The 21,001-nt window shown below is 41.0% G+C and overlaps 1 protein-coding gene across 14 annotated transcripts in view; it reads left to right on the top strand.

The window, feature by feature from the left end:
- The window catches only part of NAALADL2 (N-acetylated alpha-linked acidic dipeptidase like 2), a 953,294-nt gene that overhangs the window by 683,699 nt on the left and 248,594 nt on the right, over positions 1-21,001 (top strand). For all 14 annotated transcript variants that reach the window (XM_065557737.1, XM_065557735.1, XM_065557733.1 and 11 more), the window contains one exon: positions 18,518-18,661. In XM_065557737.1, coding sequence (XP_065413809.1) covers positions 18,518-18,661 — 144 coding nt within the window. The remainder of the gene's footprint in view (positions 1-18,517; positions 18,662-21,001) is intronic.

Genomic DNA, 21,001 nt, shown 5'->3' with positions numbered 1-21,001 from the left:
TTTACCTCCCTAACAATTGCAATCAAATTACTATTTGTACATGAGCCAAGCTTCTACATTAGATAAACAGCTGCACATCACAGTAATAGAATTCTTGCTTTTGAGACACTGAATGAAATAGTCATTCTCCAAAATGCAGGGGGTATGAAAGCTTACTATGAAAGCAGATCTTATAACACTATGATTACAGGGTGTTTTGATCAGGTAACTCTTCTGTGTATTAAGACATGTGGTTTGCTATAATTTAGCATTAGCTAAAAGACCTTTAAAACAACGCATAAATATAGAGGGTTCACTTTATTTTAACCATCCTATCATTATATGGGAATTTCATATTTATCGTAGTAATTCATTTGGTACTTGGTTGTCAGATGCATTTGCATTGTCATATGCGCGTGTCCCATTTAATTTAAAATTAGTCCAGGAATCGTTCAAATATAGTGGTACCAATAGACACATTGTAACTGGATTAATCTTTATGTCAGTTAGAAATTACTTTTACTTTAACATCACACAGTGCTAAAATTAACACTGTAGCTTTCCTATAATTTATTTTTATGTTGCTGCAAACTGTGTAAAATCAAGACACACATTTTGGTTTATTTTATGAGTGAGAATGCTAAAGGGTAGATGGTAGAATTTATTTTTTTAATTTTTATTTATTTATTATACATTGCCAGTGCTTAACTTGTGCCAGAGCTTGCCAGGGCTGAGTCAGGGATCTCTCGGCTTGGAAGTTCATAGTCCCCGCACCTCTGGGCTTGCTGCATCCGTTATGAATAGATAAAAATTGCTTGAGCCTTAGTACCTAATTGCTTGAGCCCCGACAGGTCTTTCGTGACAAACTAAGCGCTGTGCGTTACTCATGGGGAAAAGCAAAACGATGAGGGTATTTTGCATGATCATTCTCAAAAAAACAAATGGAAAAAATGGTTAGTCTTTGACACTGCTTGTGCCATAGCAGCTATTCTGTTTTTAGCGCACTAGCTCTGACTGAGCTAGCATGTGTATGTCTCCTGAAACTGAAGATTACACCTCCAGCTTTAAGTGTAGACATACCCGTAGTCTTCCTCTTTTTGGTGGTATTGGATCCACCATCAGCCTCCCCGTAAAATCCATGCAGAGCCTCCCGTATAGCTTATTTTAGTCTCCTGCAATAATTTCTAATGGAGACTCTTATTTTCTCCAGAGGGAATTATTTTCATAAGGTTTGCAGATGATGACATATTTGCAATTCAGAGTTCCAATATGGAATGTTGTTGATTTCTCCGAGGAGACGCTTTAACAGATGGCAGTCAAAAGAGAAAGTAAGGCGCTTGTCTTACTACTCTTTCACAAGTGCAATGATAAGTATCTGCCATTACACACAAAGGTATGATAAGATCAGAAACAAGCATGGGAACTGTAGAAAGAGCTAAGCAAAGTGACTGAGAGAAATAAGCAATCTGAGGCTGTCTCTACACCATGGACACAAAGTGGCATAGCTATGCCAGCAAAATGCCAAGGTGTAGAAACAGCCTATGCGGCAGAAGGGGTTTTTCTTTCTGTGTTGGAACACCAAATCCCTGAACAAAGTTAGCTACATCAACAGCAGCTATCTTCTGTTGACATAGCTGCGGCTACACTGAAGGTTAGGTCTGCATAGCTATGTTGTTCAGGGATCTGGTTTTTTCACACCCGTGACCGACATAGCAGTGTAGATCACGCCTAAGCAAAAATGACTTGACATTTGTTACTATAGCAAAGAAACAAAGAGGAGGAGGAGGAGGAGGAATACAATGTCTGTGTCTTTCTGTACCTTATTGTACTGCAATACAGCATGCCTCTTCTCCAGATTTGTTACCTTATCAGCATATTAGATTATTACACAGGAGTGGTACATAATGTAATAACCACTTTTAGAAAAGTAAATTCTAAAAGGGAATTTTAGTACATATGAAATGCTCCGGATTGTAAACAGGGACTGAAATCCTTAAGGATGGTGTCCCTTGTTAATTCATGCAACAGCTATAAGACATAATTTTATTCCATAGGCAGAGGCAATGAAAGTTTTACTGACAAATTGTCCCAGCCCTGGCCTACAGTGACCACATCCGGGGTAAGATAATAAATTAGTTTCCTTTTATTACTTCCATTTTACTGACAACATGTGCCTGTTCTGGTGGTGGTGGTTTTTTGTTTTTTTTGTTTGTTTTGTGATATGGATATCCATTCTATAGGAACTGGACTGAAATTATCAACTCATTTCCCATAAGCCACGACACAGCTGTCACATAATTATGACTTTTGATCAGTTTTTCAAATAAGTACCAAATCCTTTATCCCTTATGTAGGAAGTTTTTCCTGTGTGAAGATCATAGAGTCAGTTCCTAAATATGAAAATGTAAGGGCACCTGGCACTTTCTCCCAAATCAAGATTTAACTAGATTAGGTTAAAAGAGAGAAAAAAAGCTCAGGGAAAGTGAAGTACAAGGGCAATGAATAGCTTCTGGAATGACATCCAAAGAAGGGCAAGGGCAAGGCCCAAAATAAGTCACCTCATGTCAGGGGCATGGGACTATGTAGCGAAGCTTAGCTTTGTGGTTTTCAAATCTGTATGGAGGAATAAATCATTTAATGCATATTTTTTTATAGGTTACACATACCATACTACAGGTAGCACGTACAACTTTATTTTGTGTTTTCTGCAACATATATACTGAACGTGAGAGATTCTGAATCACTGTGTGTTATAAACAAAATAATTGATATCCTAAAGCTATCACAATCAGTGTTTTCCTAAAGATTTTATATTTCCATTCCATTCCCTTATAGTGTGTGATAAGATTTTTATTATTTTTAATAATAATAAATCTCATTATTATGGGTACATAATATTGCTTGCTTGTTCATAACAGAACACTCATTTAAGATGTTATGGGTGTTCCAAATGCAGATTCTGGCTGCTGTAAACTTACTAAACCATAAGCAGGGAAGTTATTTTGCCACCTATTGGCCTGATGGCCCCCTCCTGCAGGAAGGCGCTAAAGAGGAGAATATCTCTGTGAGGTTCTCCTCTTTCCCAGTTATTCCATTGATTCTTACACAGTGCCTATCTCCAGGGTAGCTGAGCACTACTATGAAAAGGCAGGATTTCTCCCTTCACCCAAGTGTCCAGAGGGCCTGCCCACCAACTTCATGGATACCCTAAGAGTCACTCAGCCACTGGGGGCTCAGCAAGAAATAAAGGTCATCCACATGGAGGCTCATGTCTTTGGTACCCCCTTATCTGAAACTGTAACCTCAAAGGACCCCAGCTGACAGGGCTCCTGCAGCTGGTGGCTAGTCTGAGAACCATCCTTTATGGTTGATCCATGATGCAAAGGGGAGGGAAGCCTAGAGGCTGTGTTATCTTGCACCAGTGAGCTCTGCAGGGCATGTGCAGATAATACAGGAGCTGCCTGCTCCTCTCCCACACATCTACTTCCTCTGTGTGGATCCCAGGACCTGTGGTGTGCCCTCCACAAAGCCTGAGGGAAGGCAATACAATTAGTGATGCTGAGGAAAGGATAGCTCAGTGGTTTGAGCATTGGCCTGCTAAGCCTCGGGTTGTAAGTTCAGCCCTTCAGAGGGCCACTTAGGGATGGGGGGGTAAAATCAGTACTTAGTCCTGTTAGTGGAGGCAGGAGACTGGACTTGATGACCTTTCAGGGTCCCTTCCAGTTCTATGAGATAAGTAGGTCTCCATATATATATATATATATATATTATTATTATTATCTCAGTTACCCTATCTGTAAAATGGGGATAATGACACTCGCCCACCTTTGCAAAGCACTTTGAAATCTACAGTTGGAGCATTATTATCATTGTTATTTCATTCTGGTGTGCTGCAGCTAGATAAGGAGCAGGGAACAGTCACCCTAGTCAGATCCACCCAAGCCAAGACTTGTGTGTGGAACAGGCAGCAGTATTAATTTACTGGGGAAGAGGGGTAGAGAAGAGGGCAGTTCTGTATATCTTACTGCATTCTAACATTGTTCACCCTCAGAAGGGCTTCATTCATAAATAACATCTCAACACTGAATAAAATAGTTACTACAGCTGATATGAAATATTCCCAGCCAGGAGTAAAACTTCCTCCAGAAATAAATGCATGGTCAGCAACTTGGGGGGTATGAGCGGGTAGACTAGACACATGTAGTGACTGTGCTGCTGTTGGTTTTTTGTTTGTTTTGTTTTTTAAAAGCTCTTTACGGACATATCACCCTGGCTAATTTTTCCTCGCCTTATAAAAATGTAAAGTTACTGCTTTCCATAACAAGATACTGAACGAATCATCTCACACACACACATAGCCTTCAGGATTAAAAGGGAGTATTATCAATAAAAAGCCAAGCAAGGAAATTTGCACTGCTGAGAGCTGCCTCGCATTTAGCTTGTGAATGTATAAAGGGCTACAGCTTGCAGATGGTCAATCATTCCAATTTTATGAGCACAGAATATCCTGGTAGGAATAAACTATAAAGTGAATGTTTTTTGTGTCTCTTATTTGGTTTCTTATTCTTATGGTGTCATTTTATGTTTTCAAAGTTCTCACATTCAAAGAATACTTAAGGGAACGATCCAGACTTATAGTAAAAGAGTGATAGATTCAGTGGGAATGGATGTGTTTCCATATCAGTACGATGGGCCAAATTAATCATGGATACAAACACTCACGTGGTGTTATGGTACGGAAGAATTGGCCCCAGTGCACACAAGCAGTCGAGAGACACCCAAATGGATCTTAGACAAAGAATGCTTTTGAAGAAGAGCATTATAATCCACTTGGTACTTTCATTCAAAATGGCCTGTGGTATTTCAATTTAAAAAGCTATAAAAAGTCAAACTTGGTAGGTAAATTTGATTTGTATTTTTGAAGAACATAGCACAGCTTAGGGGTCTGAGTTCTAGGGGCACAAAGGCAGCTACATCTGAGATGCATGCACGCTTTGCAAACATACAATTCTTGAAGCAAACTAATCACTGGGCATTCTGGGAAAAAATAAGAAATGTTTAATAAATATTTCATTCAAAACCATAATCTTGAGCATGAGAATAACATTTCCAAACTGTTCTGAGCTAAACACCAATTAATTCCTACTGTAGTCCATTTTAGGATGCCACGTCAGGTAGTATTTCCATCATGACAAAATTTGTGTTAGGAATATTTTATTATAAATATATATTTGTTCAACAGAAGGTGATTTGGGACAATGGGCAGCGTTAATGTTTTAAGTGAGAATTATTTAAGACTTGTATAACACAATCACAGTGTGTGTAATGTACTGTGGTCAAAATTTTTTTAAAGAGGCCACTGATTTTTGAGTGCCCCGGAGGAGACATCTTGGGCCTGATTATTTTTTTACCAGGAGTGGTGAGCACCCACATTTCAGTGAAATTTGCAGATGCTCAGCATCTCTTGAAATCAGTCCCAAAGGGTCTCAAGTTGCACACCACAAATCAGTGGCCACATTTGGGAAATTTGGAAAAGTCCTTTGCATGTGAAGAGCAATTTGCAAAAATATGAAATTTTATAATTCATTTATATTACTAAAATCTTTAACTTTTTAAAGAAAGATAGGGTGTAAGTGATTCCTTCATTAAACAACTGCTTAACTGATTACCCAGACCACCTTTCTTAGAGTTCTTTTAATTTTGATTGCTCAACTAAAGAAACAATTGAAATTAATTTTGTAGAGTTTCTTAAATATCCTTAACAACAGCAATTAATAGTATAGAATATAAGAAGGCAAAAGTGCTATTGGACTATGATTTGGCTAAAATTTTGTTTGTATTCCTCCTATTTTATTAAATATTCTACAGCGGGGGCGGGGGAAGAAATGCGGGGGGGAGAGAGCAGGTGCAGCAGCTGTAAGATACTTTTGCATCAACATGTGTCAGTGGTTTTGCCTTTGCAAAATAAATGTGTTTCTTTCAATTCCATTTAACTTAAAAAGAAACAAGACTGACAGTGTTTTTTAGTACATTAAGTGGGCATTAAGACCAAGTGATTTGTACTAAGAGACAGAGGAGTGGCTTTTTTCTTTTCTATGGTTGACCAGATTTGTTGGGGGCGGGGGATGAAATGACAGTGACCATCATGCAAGATTCTTTTCCCTCTAGAGACATGGGTTCCAATCTTGCAAAGTGCTCCTGTTTGGTGTTTGTGTTTGTTTGTTTTGTTTTTAAGAACAAAAGTAGCATTTGCTTAAAGGGACACTCTCAGTGCAAACCAAGATGAATTCCACCCCCTACCACAAAAAAATCAAATCCGTGTGAAAGTATATAAACAAACACACACAGTGTTGTCAACACAATTTTTTCAAGAGTCTGGTGATATTTTATGGTTTAAAAAAATATATATGGAGATATACCTATCTCATAGAGCTGGAAGGGACCCTGAAAGGTCATCGAGTCGAGCTCCCTGCCTTCACTAGCAAGACCAAGTACCAATTTTGCCCCAGATCCCTAAATGGCCCCCTCAGGTATTGAACTCACAACCCTGGGTTTAGTAGGCCAATGCTCAAACCACTGAGCCTTCCCTCCTCCAATCCAAACACCAATTCCTGTAGCCATGTGAATACACTAAATCCCTGCTTACAGACTCTCAGAGTTTTGGACCTTTTTTACAAAGACCAAAAAGTGGTGTTCTGCCTTCACTTACCAATAACGATAGTGGTAGGAAAACAAAATACTTCTGAGTTGACATACATTACTAGGCTCTTTATGTTGTGCTTATTTCATTAGGAGATGAATGAAAATAGTAGGGGAGGTTGCTTGTGACCAGCTGTACTCCATTGTCGTCTGTTCCAGGGAGCGCTCCTTCCTAATGTTGTATTCTCCTATACCAGGGGCACATTTTCCCATGCATTATCAACTACTTAGTCTATACCTCCCAGGACACCTTCCGCCTTTATTTTCTCCTTCCACCACTGTAAGGTAGTCTTCAAGTATGCACTCTGTGACGTTGTGCAGTCTATATGGTTTTATAAAAACTTGATAATAAGTCAATATAATGTAACAGATGGTTTTAGAGAAAATACGGTAATAAGTGAATGTAACGTAACTGGGATATGCTTCATGCAAAAGGTCTCTTGTAAGGTATCATTACAAAGCTTATAATCTACTGAGTATGATCATCTGATTTGTATAAATGTACCACTCTTGTATCCAAAACTAGAAATATAAAATGTAACTCTGAGGGCCTATTGTAATTGTGTAAAGTGTGGACCATTAATGATGGTTTGGAATCTTGATGACTCCCATTGTCTGCAGATGGCTGTATTTACCTGTGAGTCTTTCTATATATGTGTGTGCTGGCAAGTGAGTAATGAAGTCTTGCAGTGACATGTGATCATGTCACCTGAACTGGAATCCATCTTTAACCTGGTGCTTTTCCAGTGAGGTGGGGGTGGAAACCCAGAGAGACAAAGAGTTCCCACCTTATGCAAAAGATATATAAAGGGGGGAAGAGAACAGAGAGGGGGAGAAGCCATCATGAAGAATCCCCTAGCTACCACCTGAGCTGCAACAAGAGCTGTACCAGGGGAAAGAATTGTGCCCAGGCTTGGAAGGTGTCCAGTCTGAGAAAAACTTACTGAAACATCTCTGAGGGTGAGATTATCTGTATTTAGTTTGATTAGGCATAGATTTGCGCATTTTATTTTATTTTGCTTGGTGACTTACTTTGTTCTGTCTGTTACTACTTTGAACCACTTAAATCTTGCTGTCTGTATTTAATAAAATCACTTTTTATTTAGTAATTTACTCGGAGTATGTATTAATACCTGAGGGAGCAAACAACTGTGCATATCTCTCTATCAGTGTTACAGAGGGCGAACAATTTATGAGTTTGCCCTGCATAAGCTTTATGCAGGGTAAAACGGATTTATTTGGGTTTAGACCCCATTGGGAGTTGGGCATCTGAGTGCTAAAGACAAGCACACTACTGCGAGCTGTTTTCGGGTAAACTTGCAGCTTTGGGACAAGTGATTCAGACCCTGGATCTGTGCCTGGAGCCAAACGGGAGTGTCTGGCTCAGCAAGACAGGGTGCTGGAGTCCTGAGCTGGCAGGGAAAACAGAAGCAGGGGTAGTCTTTGCACATCTGGTGGCAGCTCCCAAGGGGGTTTCTGTGATCCAACCCGTCACACACTCCATTCAAGTATGCCCACAAAATGGCCTTCCTCCTCTGATATACCTCACCCATTACATGCCTACTGCACGACACCCACTTCCATGGAACTCTCCATATTTGAGACATGGGTGGGGGGACTGACATCCCCTCTGCTGGGCTATATCTGACCAGGGAGAGAAACATGGATGGCCTCCAGATCTCTGTTTGTGGAGAAGATACGTGGTTTTCACAGAGCTTCTCCTCTCTAAAGGTGTAGAAAGGATCTAACAACCTTTCACACATTAATTGACCCCCTCTCCCACAACTGAACAGCGCAAGTTGTTTTCTTCCATCAGCGTTAATACAGAGGGTGACAGGTTACTTCTTCATATATGCAGAATCACATCAATATTAGAAGTAGTGCTTGCTGTGACAGAAAGTAAATAGTTGTCACTGAGGGTTTGAGAACAGGTGTTGCAGAGCAGAATTATTATGATTTATATCATAATAAAGTCCTTGTCTCTCCGAGAGACCCTAATTTGGGTTTGGGATCCCATTATGCTAAGCACTGTACATACCTAATAATGACAGTCCATTCCTTTCTCAGCATACAATTAGAAACAACAGATGGATACAATGAAGATAGGGAGGCAGGGTGGGAGAAACTCAAGGTAACTGAAACAATCATGATTAATACAATAAGCAGCAGGGGTGGCACACCAGTTGTTGACTCAATCAGAAAAAAATGGGGTGAATTTCTGTTGAAAGAGGACTTCTGTAAGTGCCAGAGATTCTCACCTACAGCGGGTACATTTTCATCAGGCTTAGTGCAAGATCAAGTGTTTGTCAGAGGGCGGTCAGATGCAATGCTAAGAATACACACACCTCTATCACCAAAGAAATGCACTAAACTAAGGCCTTGGCTACACTTACCCGCTAGTTCGGCGGCTGGCAATCGAACTTCTGGGTTCGACTTATCGCGTCTAGTCTGGACGCGATAAGTCGAACCCGGAAGTGCTCGCCGTCGACTGCGGTACTCCAGCTCGGCGAGAGGAGTACCGCGGAGTCGACGGGGGAGCCTGCCTGCCGAGTGTGGACCAAGGTAAGTTCAAACTAAGGTACTTCGAACTTCAGCTACGTTATTCACGTAGCTGAAGTTGCGTACCTTAGTTCAAATTAGGGGGGTAGTGTAGACCTGGCCTAACTCTTCACTCAAGGGGATTAACAAGAGAGAACCTCTTACTCAACAAAACACACTTTATTCTGTCTTTTATGCCATAATTTAATTTTCGTAGTGTGCTGTAAAGTCCTGCTTGGGGTGTCTGTTCTCAACATAAAACTTTGTCAAATTTCCATTAAGCTTTAGGTGAAAATTTAATGAGGCATGCACTTCAGATATTTCAAAACGAATACCATTGTATTATTAATGCACCAAAAAGTCAAAGATGTGAGTATGTACAATTATGGTTCAGTCACAGTTAATCTTTTTTCAACTATATTTTAGATCATTAAAATGGTATGTTAGGGCATAAAAGGGGAATTAGTTTACTGAATTTTGTCAATAACAGAATACATTTTGGGCCACATTTGTTTATTGACTTTCTTTTGTTTTATCTGATCCTTGTAGAAGGTGACTTTAATAAACAGAAACGACAACATATAGTAATACTGTCCTCCCTTTTTCTGTGCACTGGACCTGGATCAAAACAAACAACACAAAATAATTCCTGCACCACACACTCCTTTGTATTTAAAAATAATCAGGAAATATTAAAGTAAGAAATTAGGAATAAAATAATATGCTGTGGTTAGGAGGGTAAAAAAAGTCCATAATCATTCCCAGTCCCTCTTAGATTTTTTGCACTTCCCCCTTCCCCCTATGCTTCTTTATTCCAAGTGTGCTGAAAAGCAGTAGGACAGTGTGAATGATTATGCTTGCACCTGGATGCATAAAGAATTTAATGGAAGGTGCTGTAGAAATGTAATTATTATATTCTCACAATGGCAACTTTCCAATGATGTTATAGCACTTTACAAACTCTAATGAATTAAATTGCCCAACACCCCTGGAAAATAGAGAAGAATTGTTATCCCCATTTGACAGATATGGAAACTGAGGTACAAGGATGCTGTTATTTGTAAAAAGTGATACAGCAAGTCTAAACAACTAGGAAAAGAACCCACATTTGGATCATAATGGTGTAACAGGATGAAGTTCAATGGCCTGTGTTTTATGGAAGGTCAGAATAGATGATCTAATGATCTCTTCTGGCCTTAAAATCTTTACCTCAGGAATAAAGCAAATGATACAAATTATCGTTTGAGTTGATTTTTTTCTAGTCAAATTTTGATGTTGGTGGGAGTTTTGCTTGCCTAAAAGGCTTTAGGATTTGGATTCCATAAGATTTAGGGTTGAGCTTGCAAACTTTACTCATACTCAGCCAGTTAGCTCCACTAAAGCAAGTAGTTAGTATGCTAAATTCATGTGTGGACTGCAAATTGTTTTTAACACTGATTGGCTGCATGGACTATATATTCTGCTCTCTGTTGCAACAGTATAAATTCATCACAACTTCATAGGTTTCACTGGAGTTACTATGATTTGAGAGCAGAATATGGCCCAGCATCTGTAATCTTTGTCTTTAGTCATAGAATACCAGGGTTGGAAGGGACCTTAGGAAGTCATGTAGGCTAACCCCCTGCTCAGGGCAGGACTAATCCCCAGACAGATTTTTGCCCCAGATCCCTAAATGGTCCCTTTAAGGATTGAACTCACAACCCTGGGTTTGGCAGGCTAATACTCAAACCACTGAGCTATCCCTCCTCTCCCTATAGATACAGTCCCATGAGAAGGGTGGGATTTTCAAAGGTTTTACGGGCTCTAACTATCCAATTCCCATTGAAAGCCCATGAGATTTGGGCACCCAACTGCATTAGGCTCCTTTTAAAATCCTAGCCTGAGTACCTAACTCTTTTAAGACCCTTTGTAAATCCCATCCAGTACATGAAATTTCAAATTGGGGTGTAGCATTTGAGGTTAAAATTGTTTTCCTTTTCCTCTATTTTCAATAACTTCAGTGGTGGTCATTAGGTCTCATGAAGGGGCTTATAGATTAAGCACTATTAGCATAATTAGAATAATGTGCCAGGAATTTGCTATTGCCACATCATAATGAAGGGTGTTGTGAAAAGAAACTGAGTAGAACAGCATTTACAGATCCTTTCCTCAGTGTGCCTTTGTTGGCAAAGTAATTACAACGTTAGGATTGGATGTCAATTTATAAAGTTTGTATTTCTAGTATGTTGGTTGTCCTTCAGTGAGTTCATTTATTCAAACATCCCTTGTTCTTCATCGTTTATCAGATATGTCAGAATAAATAAATACATATATTTAAATAGTTTATTTCCATTCACGTCATATTTAATTTGTAATTAATTGTGAGGTAGTAGTCCTTTTTGTTATTGCATGTGCCTTTGTTTCAGTTGCTTACTACTTGTACATTTAAGTAAACATGGATATCCTCAAGGTGGCATTTCTGTCCCTCATTTTCATTCTTGACCACTAAGTCACTCGTTGCCTCTAGGCACATAGATTTTAGGGCTAGAAGAAACCATTATGATCATCTAGTTTGATCTGTTGCATTGCACATGCCATAGAATTTCACACAGTGGTTCCTGCATCAAGTACATCACTTCTGGTAGCACATATCTTTTAGAGAAAACATCCAATCTTGATTTAAAGACTTCTGGTGGACAATGTGTCACATCCTTAGTGGGTGAGGGAATATCTTTTATTGGACCAACTTCTGTTGGTTTTGATTTCCTGCATGAGCGCCAGTAGGTTTCCTGGTTTCTTTTTCTTCCAGCGTGTGGGAGCATGAGATGATTTCTTGTCTGAGGTGGTTCCTTCTGTATATGTGAGGTGCAAGACCCCAAAGGCGGATCGGGTGCATAAGAGAACCTTGTAGTACACTGTGGCTGTGAAGGCAGATGAGGGCTGCAGCAGGAGGAAGGTCCCTGGTTCTCTTGGATTCCCTTGCCACTGAGTCAGGATTTTCCTCCTCTCAAGTCTCGTGTGGTTACCGCCTGAGCACCTGTTTCCCCACATGAAAAGATTTCACGCACTGGCCTCTGCCAAAGGGCTCACACCCATACAAAGCCCTGCAGCGATGGACGAGTGGTGGTGAAGACAGGCACAGTGATCTCTGGGAGTCTTCAGTCACAAATCTGCACAGAGGCAGCAGCCGTGTGATGGTCATCTTGTGCTTGGATGAAACAGAAGTGCATTTTGACAGCAGCAGCTGTGACAGACCAGGGCTTTTCAGGATCCCTTCTGCTCACCCCAAATGGGGAGGGGGCTAAAAAAGGTGCCCCAAACATAGGCTGTCTCACACTTTTCCGACTAGATGGCTGCAGTCAGTGGTATCACTCAACAGTGCGGCTGAAATAAGAGATATAAGACAATGAAATTCTCTACCTGGAATGTCTGCACCCTTATGGACTCTCAGCACAGTGAATGCCCAGAAAAGAAGAACTGTCACAATTGCCAGAGAATTGGCAAGACTCAACATTCACATTGCAGCCCTTAGTGAGACCCGCCGGGCCACTGGGGGTGGCTACACTTTCTTTTGGAAAGGAAAGCCATCTGAAGAGAGATCCGTTCATGGGATTGGCTTTGCCATCAAAAATAAGATCGCCAGTCAGCTTTTGGAGCTTCCCGTGGGGATCAACAAGCATCTCATAATTCTTCAGCTCAAGCTCAGCACATAACCAATATGCCACAGTCATATTTAGTTTGGAAAAGAGAAGACTGAGAGGGGACATGATAGCAGTTTTCAGGTATCTAAAAGGGTGTCATAAGGAGGAGGGAGAAAACTTGTTCACCTTAGCCTCTAAGGATAGAACAAGAAGCAATGGGCTTAAACTGCAACAAGGGAGGTTTAGGTTGGACATTAGGAAAAAGTTCCTAACTGTCAGGGTGGTTAAACACTGGAATAAACTGCCTAGGGAGGTTGTGGAATCTCCATCTCTGGAGATATTTAAGAGTAGGTTAGATAAATGTCTATCAGGGATGGTCTAGATAGTATTTGGTCCTGCCATGAGAGCAGGGGACTGGACTCGATGACCTCTCGAGGTCCCTTCAAGTCCTAGATTCTATGAACCTATGAATCAGTGCATACGCCCCAACACTCAATGATGAGGAAGTCAACAAAGAGCAGTTTTACAACGCTCTTGATGTAGTCTTCACTGCCACACCTAAGGCAGAGAAACTCATCTTCCTGGGAGATTTCAATGCCAGAGTCGGATGGGACTCCCAACTCTGGAGTAGCACAATAGGCAAAGAAGGATTGGGAAATGTAAATCTCAATGGTATTCTCCTCCTCAGCAAATGTGTGGAGCATGACCTGCTCATCACAAATACCATCTTTAGTCAGAGCAACAAATTTAAGACCACCTGGAAACATCCTCGGTCCAAACACTGGCACCTCCTTGACTATGTTATAATCAGAGCCTGAGATTACACCAACGGCCGTATAACATGAGCCATGAGAGGTACAGATCACTGTTGGACAGACCACTGATTAGTAAGATCATTCATGTACCTGCAGCTCGCTCCACCACACTGCAAACACCCAAAGACTAAGCGAAAGTGGTACAACATCAAAGCACTTCAAGACCAAGCCAGCTGCGAGACTTTCCAGCAACACTTGTCTGAGAAACTCTCTAACTTGCCTGATAATATAATTGACATTCAAGAGCACTGGGTTCAACTTAAAAATGCTATTCACAGTCCATATGCTGAAACTAGGACAGTGGAGGGAAACCCGCGGCCCGTCATGGGCCACAGGTTGCCCACCACTTCCATACGATATTCCACTCATCGGCACCAGAACTGGTTTGATGAAAATAATGAGGAAATCCTACCATTAATTCAAAAGAAAAGAAATACATTCTGTACCTGGCAAAATGATTCCTCTAACCAATGAAAACATGAGGCTTATCACTTGCCCAAAGTCAAAGACTAAAGGAGGTTATGTGACATAAAAAAAAAGTGTTGGCAAGAGAAAGGCCTCTGAGATCCAGGGTTTCGTAGACCAGGATCACATGAGAAGCTTCTTTCAAGTAACAAAAGCTATATATGGGCCAAGTTCCAAAGGCCCAAACCCCTTACGCTCCACCCTCCTCAAGGACAATGAAGCCATTAAACAACGCTGGAAGGAGCACTTTGAGAGCTTTCTAAACCACAGATCCACAGTCTCTGAAGACACCATCAAGTTCATTCCACAACGCTCAGCAATGGAACACCTTGCTGATCCCCCATCTTCTGAAGAAGTCTGGCATACCATCACCCAGACAAAAAATTACAAGGCACCAGGCCCAGACGGCATCCCTGCTGAGATTATTAAAGCTGGTGGAACAATGCTCCAGCACAAACTTTGCCAACTCGTTGACAAAATCTGGACCTGCAAAGAAATTCCACCTGAATTTAAGAACACCAACATTGTTACAATATTCAAGAAAGGTGACAAATGTTTGTGCAGAAACTATAGAGGTATTGCCCTCTTCTCCATCATAGAGAAGATCCTTGCCCAGATCCTATTAAACTGCCTCGTTCCCCTGGCTGAGGAACTTCTCCCCAAATCACAGTGTGGCTTCAGGCCATCTCGGGCACAACGGACATGATCTTCATGGCACGAGAGAGTCAGGAGAAGTGCAGAGAGCAAAACCAGGAACTGTTCATGGCATTTATCGACCTAACCAAGGCCTTTGACTCTATCAGTCATGATGTCCTATGGAAAGTGTTTTGTAGGTTTGGCTGTTCACAGAAATTAATTTCCATCATCAGACTACTCTATGATGGGATGACTACCACCATTCTGTGCAACAGCTCAGAGACAGAACCATTCATCATTCGCACTGGTGTCAAGCAGGGCTGAATCTCCAACACTCTTCTCCATTTACCTTGCTGTGATCCTGATCCTGATCCTCATTGGTAACCGCCTTCCTGACAGAATCAGGATTGAGTATTGTATGGATGGCCAACTCCTCAATCTCCGACATCTCCAAACAAAATCTAAGTTCACAAGAATTGGCATCTCTGATCTTCAGTATGCAGATGACTGTGTCATCCTCGCACACACAGAGGCCGACCTGCAAAGCTCCCTAAATCTTTTTGCAAATGCCTATCACAGCCTGGGTCTCTCTCTCAACATCGGGAAAATCAAGGTACCAGCCCTCACCTGCACAAACTACTCTTTGTACTCTACTAATCACCATCAGTGGAAAACCCCTAGAAAATGTGGACCTTTTTCCATACCTTGGCAGCCAACTCTCCCAAAGAGCCAGCATTGACACAGAAATCAAATACAGATCTGCTATGTCAGCACATCCTTTGGAAGACTACTCAGAGGAGTCTTCAGTGATAGGGATCTGCAAACAGGCACCAAGATCTTGGTTTACAAGACAGCTGTTATCCCTACCCTTCTCTATGGGTGTGAGACCTGGATAACCTACAGCTCAAGCTTCTGGAGTGGTTCCAGCAGCACTGCCTCAGGAGGATTCTCAGGATCATCTGGAAAGACCGACGTACTAACATCAGCATTTTCTCTGCAGCCAACATCAGCAGTGTAGAAGCACAGGTCATGAAACATCAACTCAACTGGGCTGGTCACTGTGTACGTGTGCCTGACACACACCTCCTGAAGCAACTGCTCTTCTCTCAGTTAAGTCAGGGAAGAAGGGCTCATGGAGGGCAGCGGAAGCGCTTCAAGGTCATTCTTAAAAAACACCTTAAATAGGGAGGCATCAATCCAACAAACTGGGAGGACTCAGCGTGGAACAGAACACAGTGGTGACACGCTGTACACCAAGTCACAACCCACTTTGAGGAGAACAGATGTTGATGTTGCACTATTTGTAAAGGCAAATTATGAAACCTTGGAAAGCCTCTGATATTTTCAGCACTGTCTGCAAAGGAAGGATACATGCAGATGTTTGTAGAATTTAATTCAATGCTAGTTCACTAACAGGATTTTTGTTAGTAATTTTGTAGAATTTAATTAGAGGGCATGTTATTGATTCTTGATGGGTCCAACGCCTTGTGACTGCATTATGGAGATCACAGGGAATAGCCAGGTCTCTTTTGGTGTTGTAAAGCACTGCACAACCGCCTCAACCAGGCTGGATAAAACAGATACTATTTTTTTTAGCACCGAGTTTATTTTTAATCTTATCCAATATCCAGGGCCGGCTCCAGGCACCAGCCCACCAAGCTGGTGCTTGGGACGGCACCTGGAGGGGGGCGGCGCGGTGCTCCGGCTGTCGGGGACAGCGGGGCCACGGCCGGGGCTCGCTGCCCTCCCCCCGGCACTCTGGCTGCCGGGGACAGCGGAGCCGCAGCGGGCTCGCCGCCCTCCCCCCGGCGCTCTGGCCGCCGGGGACAGCGGAGCCGCGGCGGGCTCGCTGCCTTCCCCCCAGCGCTCTGGCTGCCGGGGAGAGCGGAGCCCCAGCTGGGGGTCACTGCCCTCCCCCCGGGGCTCCGGCCGCCCTCCCCTGCCGCGCTGGGGCGGGGGGGGGGCGGGGCGGCCAGAGGCTTTTTTGCCGCCCCAGGCAAAAAAGCCAGAGCCGGCCCTGCCAATATCTACCTTTATTCTGGATTTCCAGACTAGAAATAATGTGGTATGGGCAGGGATACAGCATATTTTGCTGGCTTTTCTAGCTTGCTATAGAACCAATTTCAGTGCAGGGGAGTTTGGAAATTGCATAACAGTGGATCCTAGTTGCTCTTAGAGGTGAGTTCCTTGCCGGATGTGTCCTGGTAATAGGCAAATCATTATCATTGAGCTGAAAGGCATTTTGGTGAATGGATTCTGAAAATTCTTCCAGGTTGTGGGGTTTAGCATATCCTAAGACCCCAATTAAACAAACATGATTTCACCTAGGCTGTTTTTCAGGTCATCAGTCTTTTGTTCCAGGGCATGTTGAGAATCCTTTATTAAGTCAGGAGTTTTCCTCCTCAAGCATCTTGCATTTGTCCCCTAGTGAAATAATCAGTTTTTCTGCTTCACTCACTCAACCTTTTTAATGTTAAATATTTTTTGTTTGTTCTCATAACAGTCATTTCCTCCTTTACTGCATCTATCTTTTTAGAGATTTTTCCTTTCCCATTACTTTCTCAAAAGGCGTGCATTATGGCTTCAAATGAGAGAGCTCAGGTTCCATCTTGTCTCGTGAATCAGTTCACCGCAACTGTTCCCCCCCTTCTGGGCTTCCAACCTCACAAAGTGTATTAGCTTTTGCTGTCATTTTGGGGGAGACTTTGAAAGTTGGCTTGAGCCTTTTGATATGGCCAGGCTTGTACTACTGCTTCCCAAGTTCTTTGTAGCTGTATTTGCAGGATTTTGCTTTTATGTAAGCTTCCCCCCCTTGACATCTGCTCAGCATGAGTCCATAAGAAATCAGTCAGAAATCCCACAGCTGAACCTTCACCCCTACATTACAAAAACATACTTGAATTTAGAGGATAAATCCTGTTCACTTTAGTCAAATGAAACTCCCATTTGCGTCAATGAAATGAGCAGGATTTGGTCTTTAAAGAGAAAAGAATATATTTCTTATTTTTGTGCTTGGAGATATATGCATGTTGGTTCTCCTCACATCAAGAAGTCAGAATCTCCGAGTAGAACACTTATGAGGCTATTGTTCTGTGCAGTTCGGTCTATTTTGTATGTTTTATTTTCAGAATTCTTGTGAAAGCCTTGCTCTGTATGGTAATGTAGGTCTTTTGCTCCTTGAATAACACCAGTGCTATATGCTTCTATTTTTTGTGTCATTTAAAAATCTGTGCAAAGCTAAACAATCCAGTCAGTTTGGAACTGTGCTTGCATTTATCTATGCATCTGTTTGCTCTGGAATCCAGAATTGTGTTTAATGTCTGTTTTGCCATCTGATACTATTGTATCCTCTCATTCATTCCTTACTGAACAAAGGTAACCATAGAATCCCAATACTTCTTTTCTTTTTTTATTCCTTTTACTACATGCCACCCTGGTTTCATATCTGTACCACACAGACAATTTAATATGTGCCACAGGAGATTTTTTTAGGTGATTTACTTCTTTAGAAATTACTCCCCCAAATCCTATATTGTGAATTTGTAGTATACTTCACTGAAGAGCTTTACAATTCTTTCATTAATGTAAGTGCAGAATAACGGCTGCTAATCTAAATCCAACTTTTCATTGTAGGGGTGAGTCTGCTCTATCATAAACTGTGTACTGGCTTTGTCTATTTTAAGACCTATGCAGACTCTGGAAATATTTTCCTTTTTAATTTTTCATTTACTAAATTGCTGTTTGCTCTCTTTTATTCATTTTCAGATGGAAACTACAGACAGAACCGATCGAACCTTACATCACTGTTAGTGCAACCCATATCTGCACTGCTAGTCAAAAGACTTGTTTCTTTACCTGAGGACAGAAGCAAAAGTGATGGGTGTTTCCCTCTCAAACTGGCTATGACAGGTGATGAAGGTTTCTGTTCATTATGGAATGGTCCTGAAGCACTTCAAATACATTCTGGGTAATTGGGTATAATTGAGGGTTTGTCTGATTGCAGGTATGTTCTGCTAGCAGCCTTTTAAGAACAGGCTATGAAAAAGCCCATAAATTACACTCTAAAGATCTGCTAAGTTGAGGCCGAATGAAAACAAAATGCTGTGAAGTACTATAAAAGAGCCATTTTTAAAATAAGGCATTTTTTGCATTAGCTTCAGAAACCACATTCACATTGCTTCCAAGTTTCAGCTTCAGCAAACACTGCATCTGCCAAGATTCAGTTTATATAAGTCACATTTCAGGAGTATGAAGTGTCTTAGTACAAGGCATTAAACTCTAATTCCTGCTATTGACTAGAAAATCCCTCTGACTTTATGCATCATCACCCTGGAGATGTTGCTAGTGATGCAGTGCAGTTTGTTTGGCTTTGTTGGAGCATTTAAACTACCATATTAATGCGATGGGTTGTGTCTTATGTCTGCCTCCAGCACATACGTAGTATTTCTAAATGGTGATCCATCTTTCATATTATTCAGTTTGTATCTGTTTGCTAGAAAATAAACATCAGTAATGTGTATTTGTGTCCATATCTATGGGGCCTTTTCCATATGTTTCACCTGGAGATGGCTGCATTCTGACATCAAAAACAGTAGAAAGCAATGTGTTGAGTAGGGCTGGGAGAAAAGGGAGAATGCATTCAGAATGCCTCTACAAAGACCATACCCATGCAGATTATTACCTTAACAAACTGATAACTGATTTGAGAAAAATAGTAAATTATAGTCTGCTAGAAAAGATACTGCATAGAGATTAAATGAAGGAATAAGAATAGAGAATCTTCCAGGAGAGCTGCATGTTTCAAACAGAAATACTCCCTTGATTTTTATTTTGTGTTTGCTTATCTTTTATAAAAGGAAAAATACAGTGGAGCAACGCATTGTATTGTCTCATCTATTTAACCCAGTCCATTCGCAGTATTGTTTGTATATTTAGGTGTTGTGGCCATTGTAAGTAATGGGTTCTATTAAAGTATTGGTTACTGAAACCTCAAATAGTAAATGCCAACTGAGTTGATTAAATCAGGTTGCCTGACCAAAAAAAACCAACAGCACATTGAAGAGATGCAATTACTGACCCACTCTGGGGCCACAAGGCTACTACTGGGCCAAGGTGGTTCAAAGTGTACAGATTTCTTATATTCCCCCCTTTATTTATTTCATTTTACAGTTTGTGGCTAAATGTGTAACTTATTATTGTCCTATTACTATCAAATGACTACTTTGTGATTAATTGTCTAGACAGTTACATTTAACACACACCAATATTCCAGTGTATAAAAGATCACAACAAATTTTGACCAACAAAGACAATAACATTTGTTAATTAATCACTTATTTTTCCCCTTTGCCATTGGAATTTTATGATTTTGAAAGACTTACTCCTTTCTCATAGTTTTTCTTATACTCTTATAACTTGTTATTCAAGTAGTTAGCGCTGATTACAAGCATATATGTTTAAGTGACTGCAAAAATAAGTCATGACCTTTAGATATATTTTTGCACTCTATAAGCAATGTAAAATTTGCTTGTTATCATTTTTTATTATTTTTCTTAGCCTAATTTTGCAAATCTTCATGATAATTTTGATTAACAATTTTTTAACCTAATTTAGAGCTTTCAGGTCTATGTGTTAACACCATCCTTTAAGGCGTTGCCAATTTCCTTTGTAAATAAATAACATTAACACAGTATTTCCTACTCTATCTATAGGTGATAAAACAATTACTATAGTAAAAAGCAAATTTTAAATGCATTTTTAGGGGCAACCATTGTACAGTGTGTGTGTGTGGTTGTATCAGTTGTTTACCACTTTTAGAAAGTTATTGTGGAATAAGGATATAATAAAACAAGAACATAAAAAGGTTGGTTAAGTTTATGACCACTCTTAGCATTTGTAGTTATACGTACTAAGAATGAAGACAGTGAGGCCTTATGCTTCTGGACATAAAGTGATTATTGCTGAGGTCAGGAAGGAATATTTTCCTCTATGCAGACTTGACTAGGTGGTTTTTATAGACGGACTTCGTCTTCCCCAAAGGCATCGAGGGTGGGGGAAGTACCAGAGGCAGTGTAACAAAATGTAAGGCAATGTGGAGCAGTAGTTAAAGAACTTTCTCTTCGGAAGGGAGAAGTGCCTGTCCATCCCAGATGAGATGTGTGTGAGCTCTCTAGCTTAGAGGGAACGCTAACAGCTGAGCTGCCTTCAGGAAGCAAGCAAGCCTTAAAAGTGTGTGTTTGGGCTGGGCAA

The sequence above is a fragment of the Chrysemys picta genome, chromosome 9 (assembly GCF_011386835.1).
Source record: "Chrysemys picta bellii isolate R12L10 chromosome 9, ASM1138683v2, whole genome shotgun sequence".
NCBI classification, from domain to species: domain Eukaryota; kingdom Metazoa; phylum Chordata; order Testudines; family Emydidae; genus Chrysemys; species Chrysemys picta.
The sequence above is the reverse complement of the archived record's forward strand: the minus strand, read 5'-3'. Positions and strand labels throughout refer to the sequence as shown.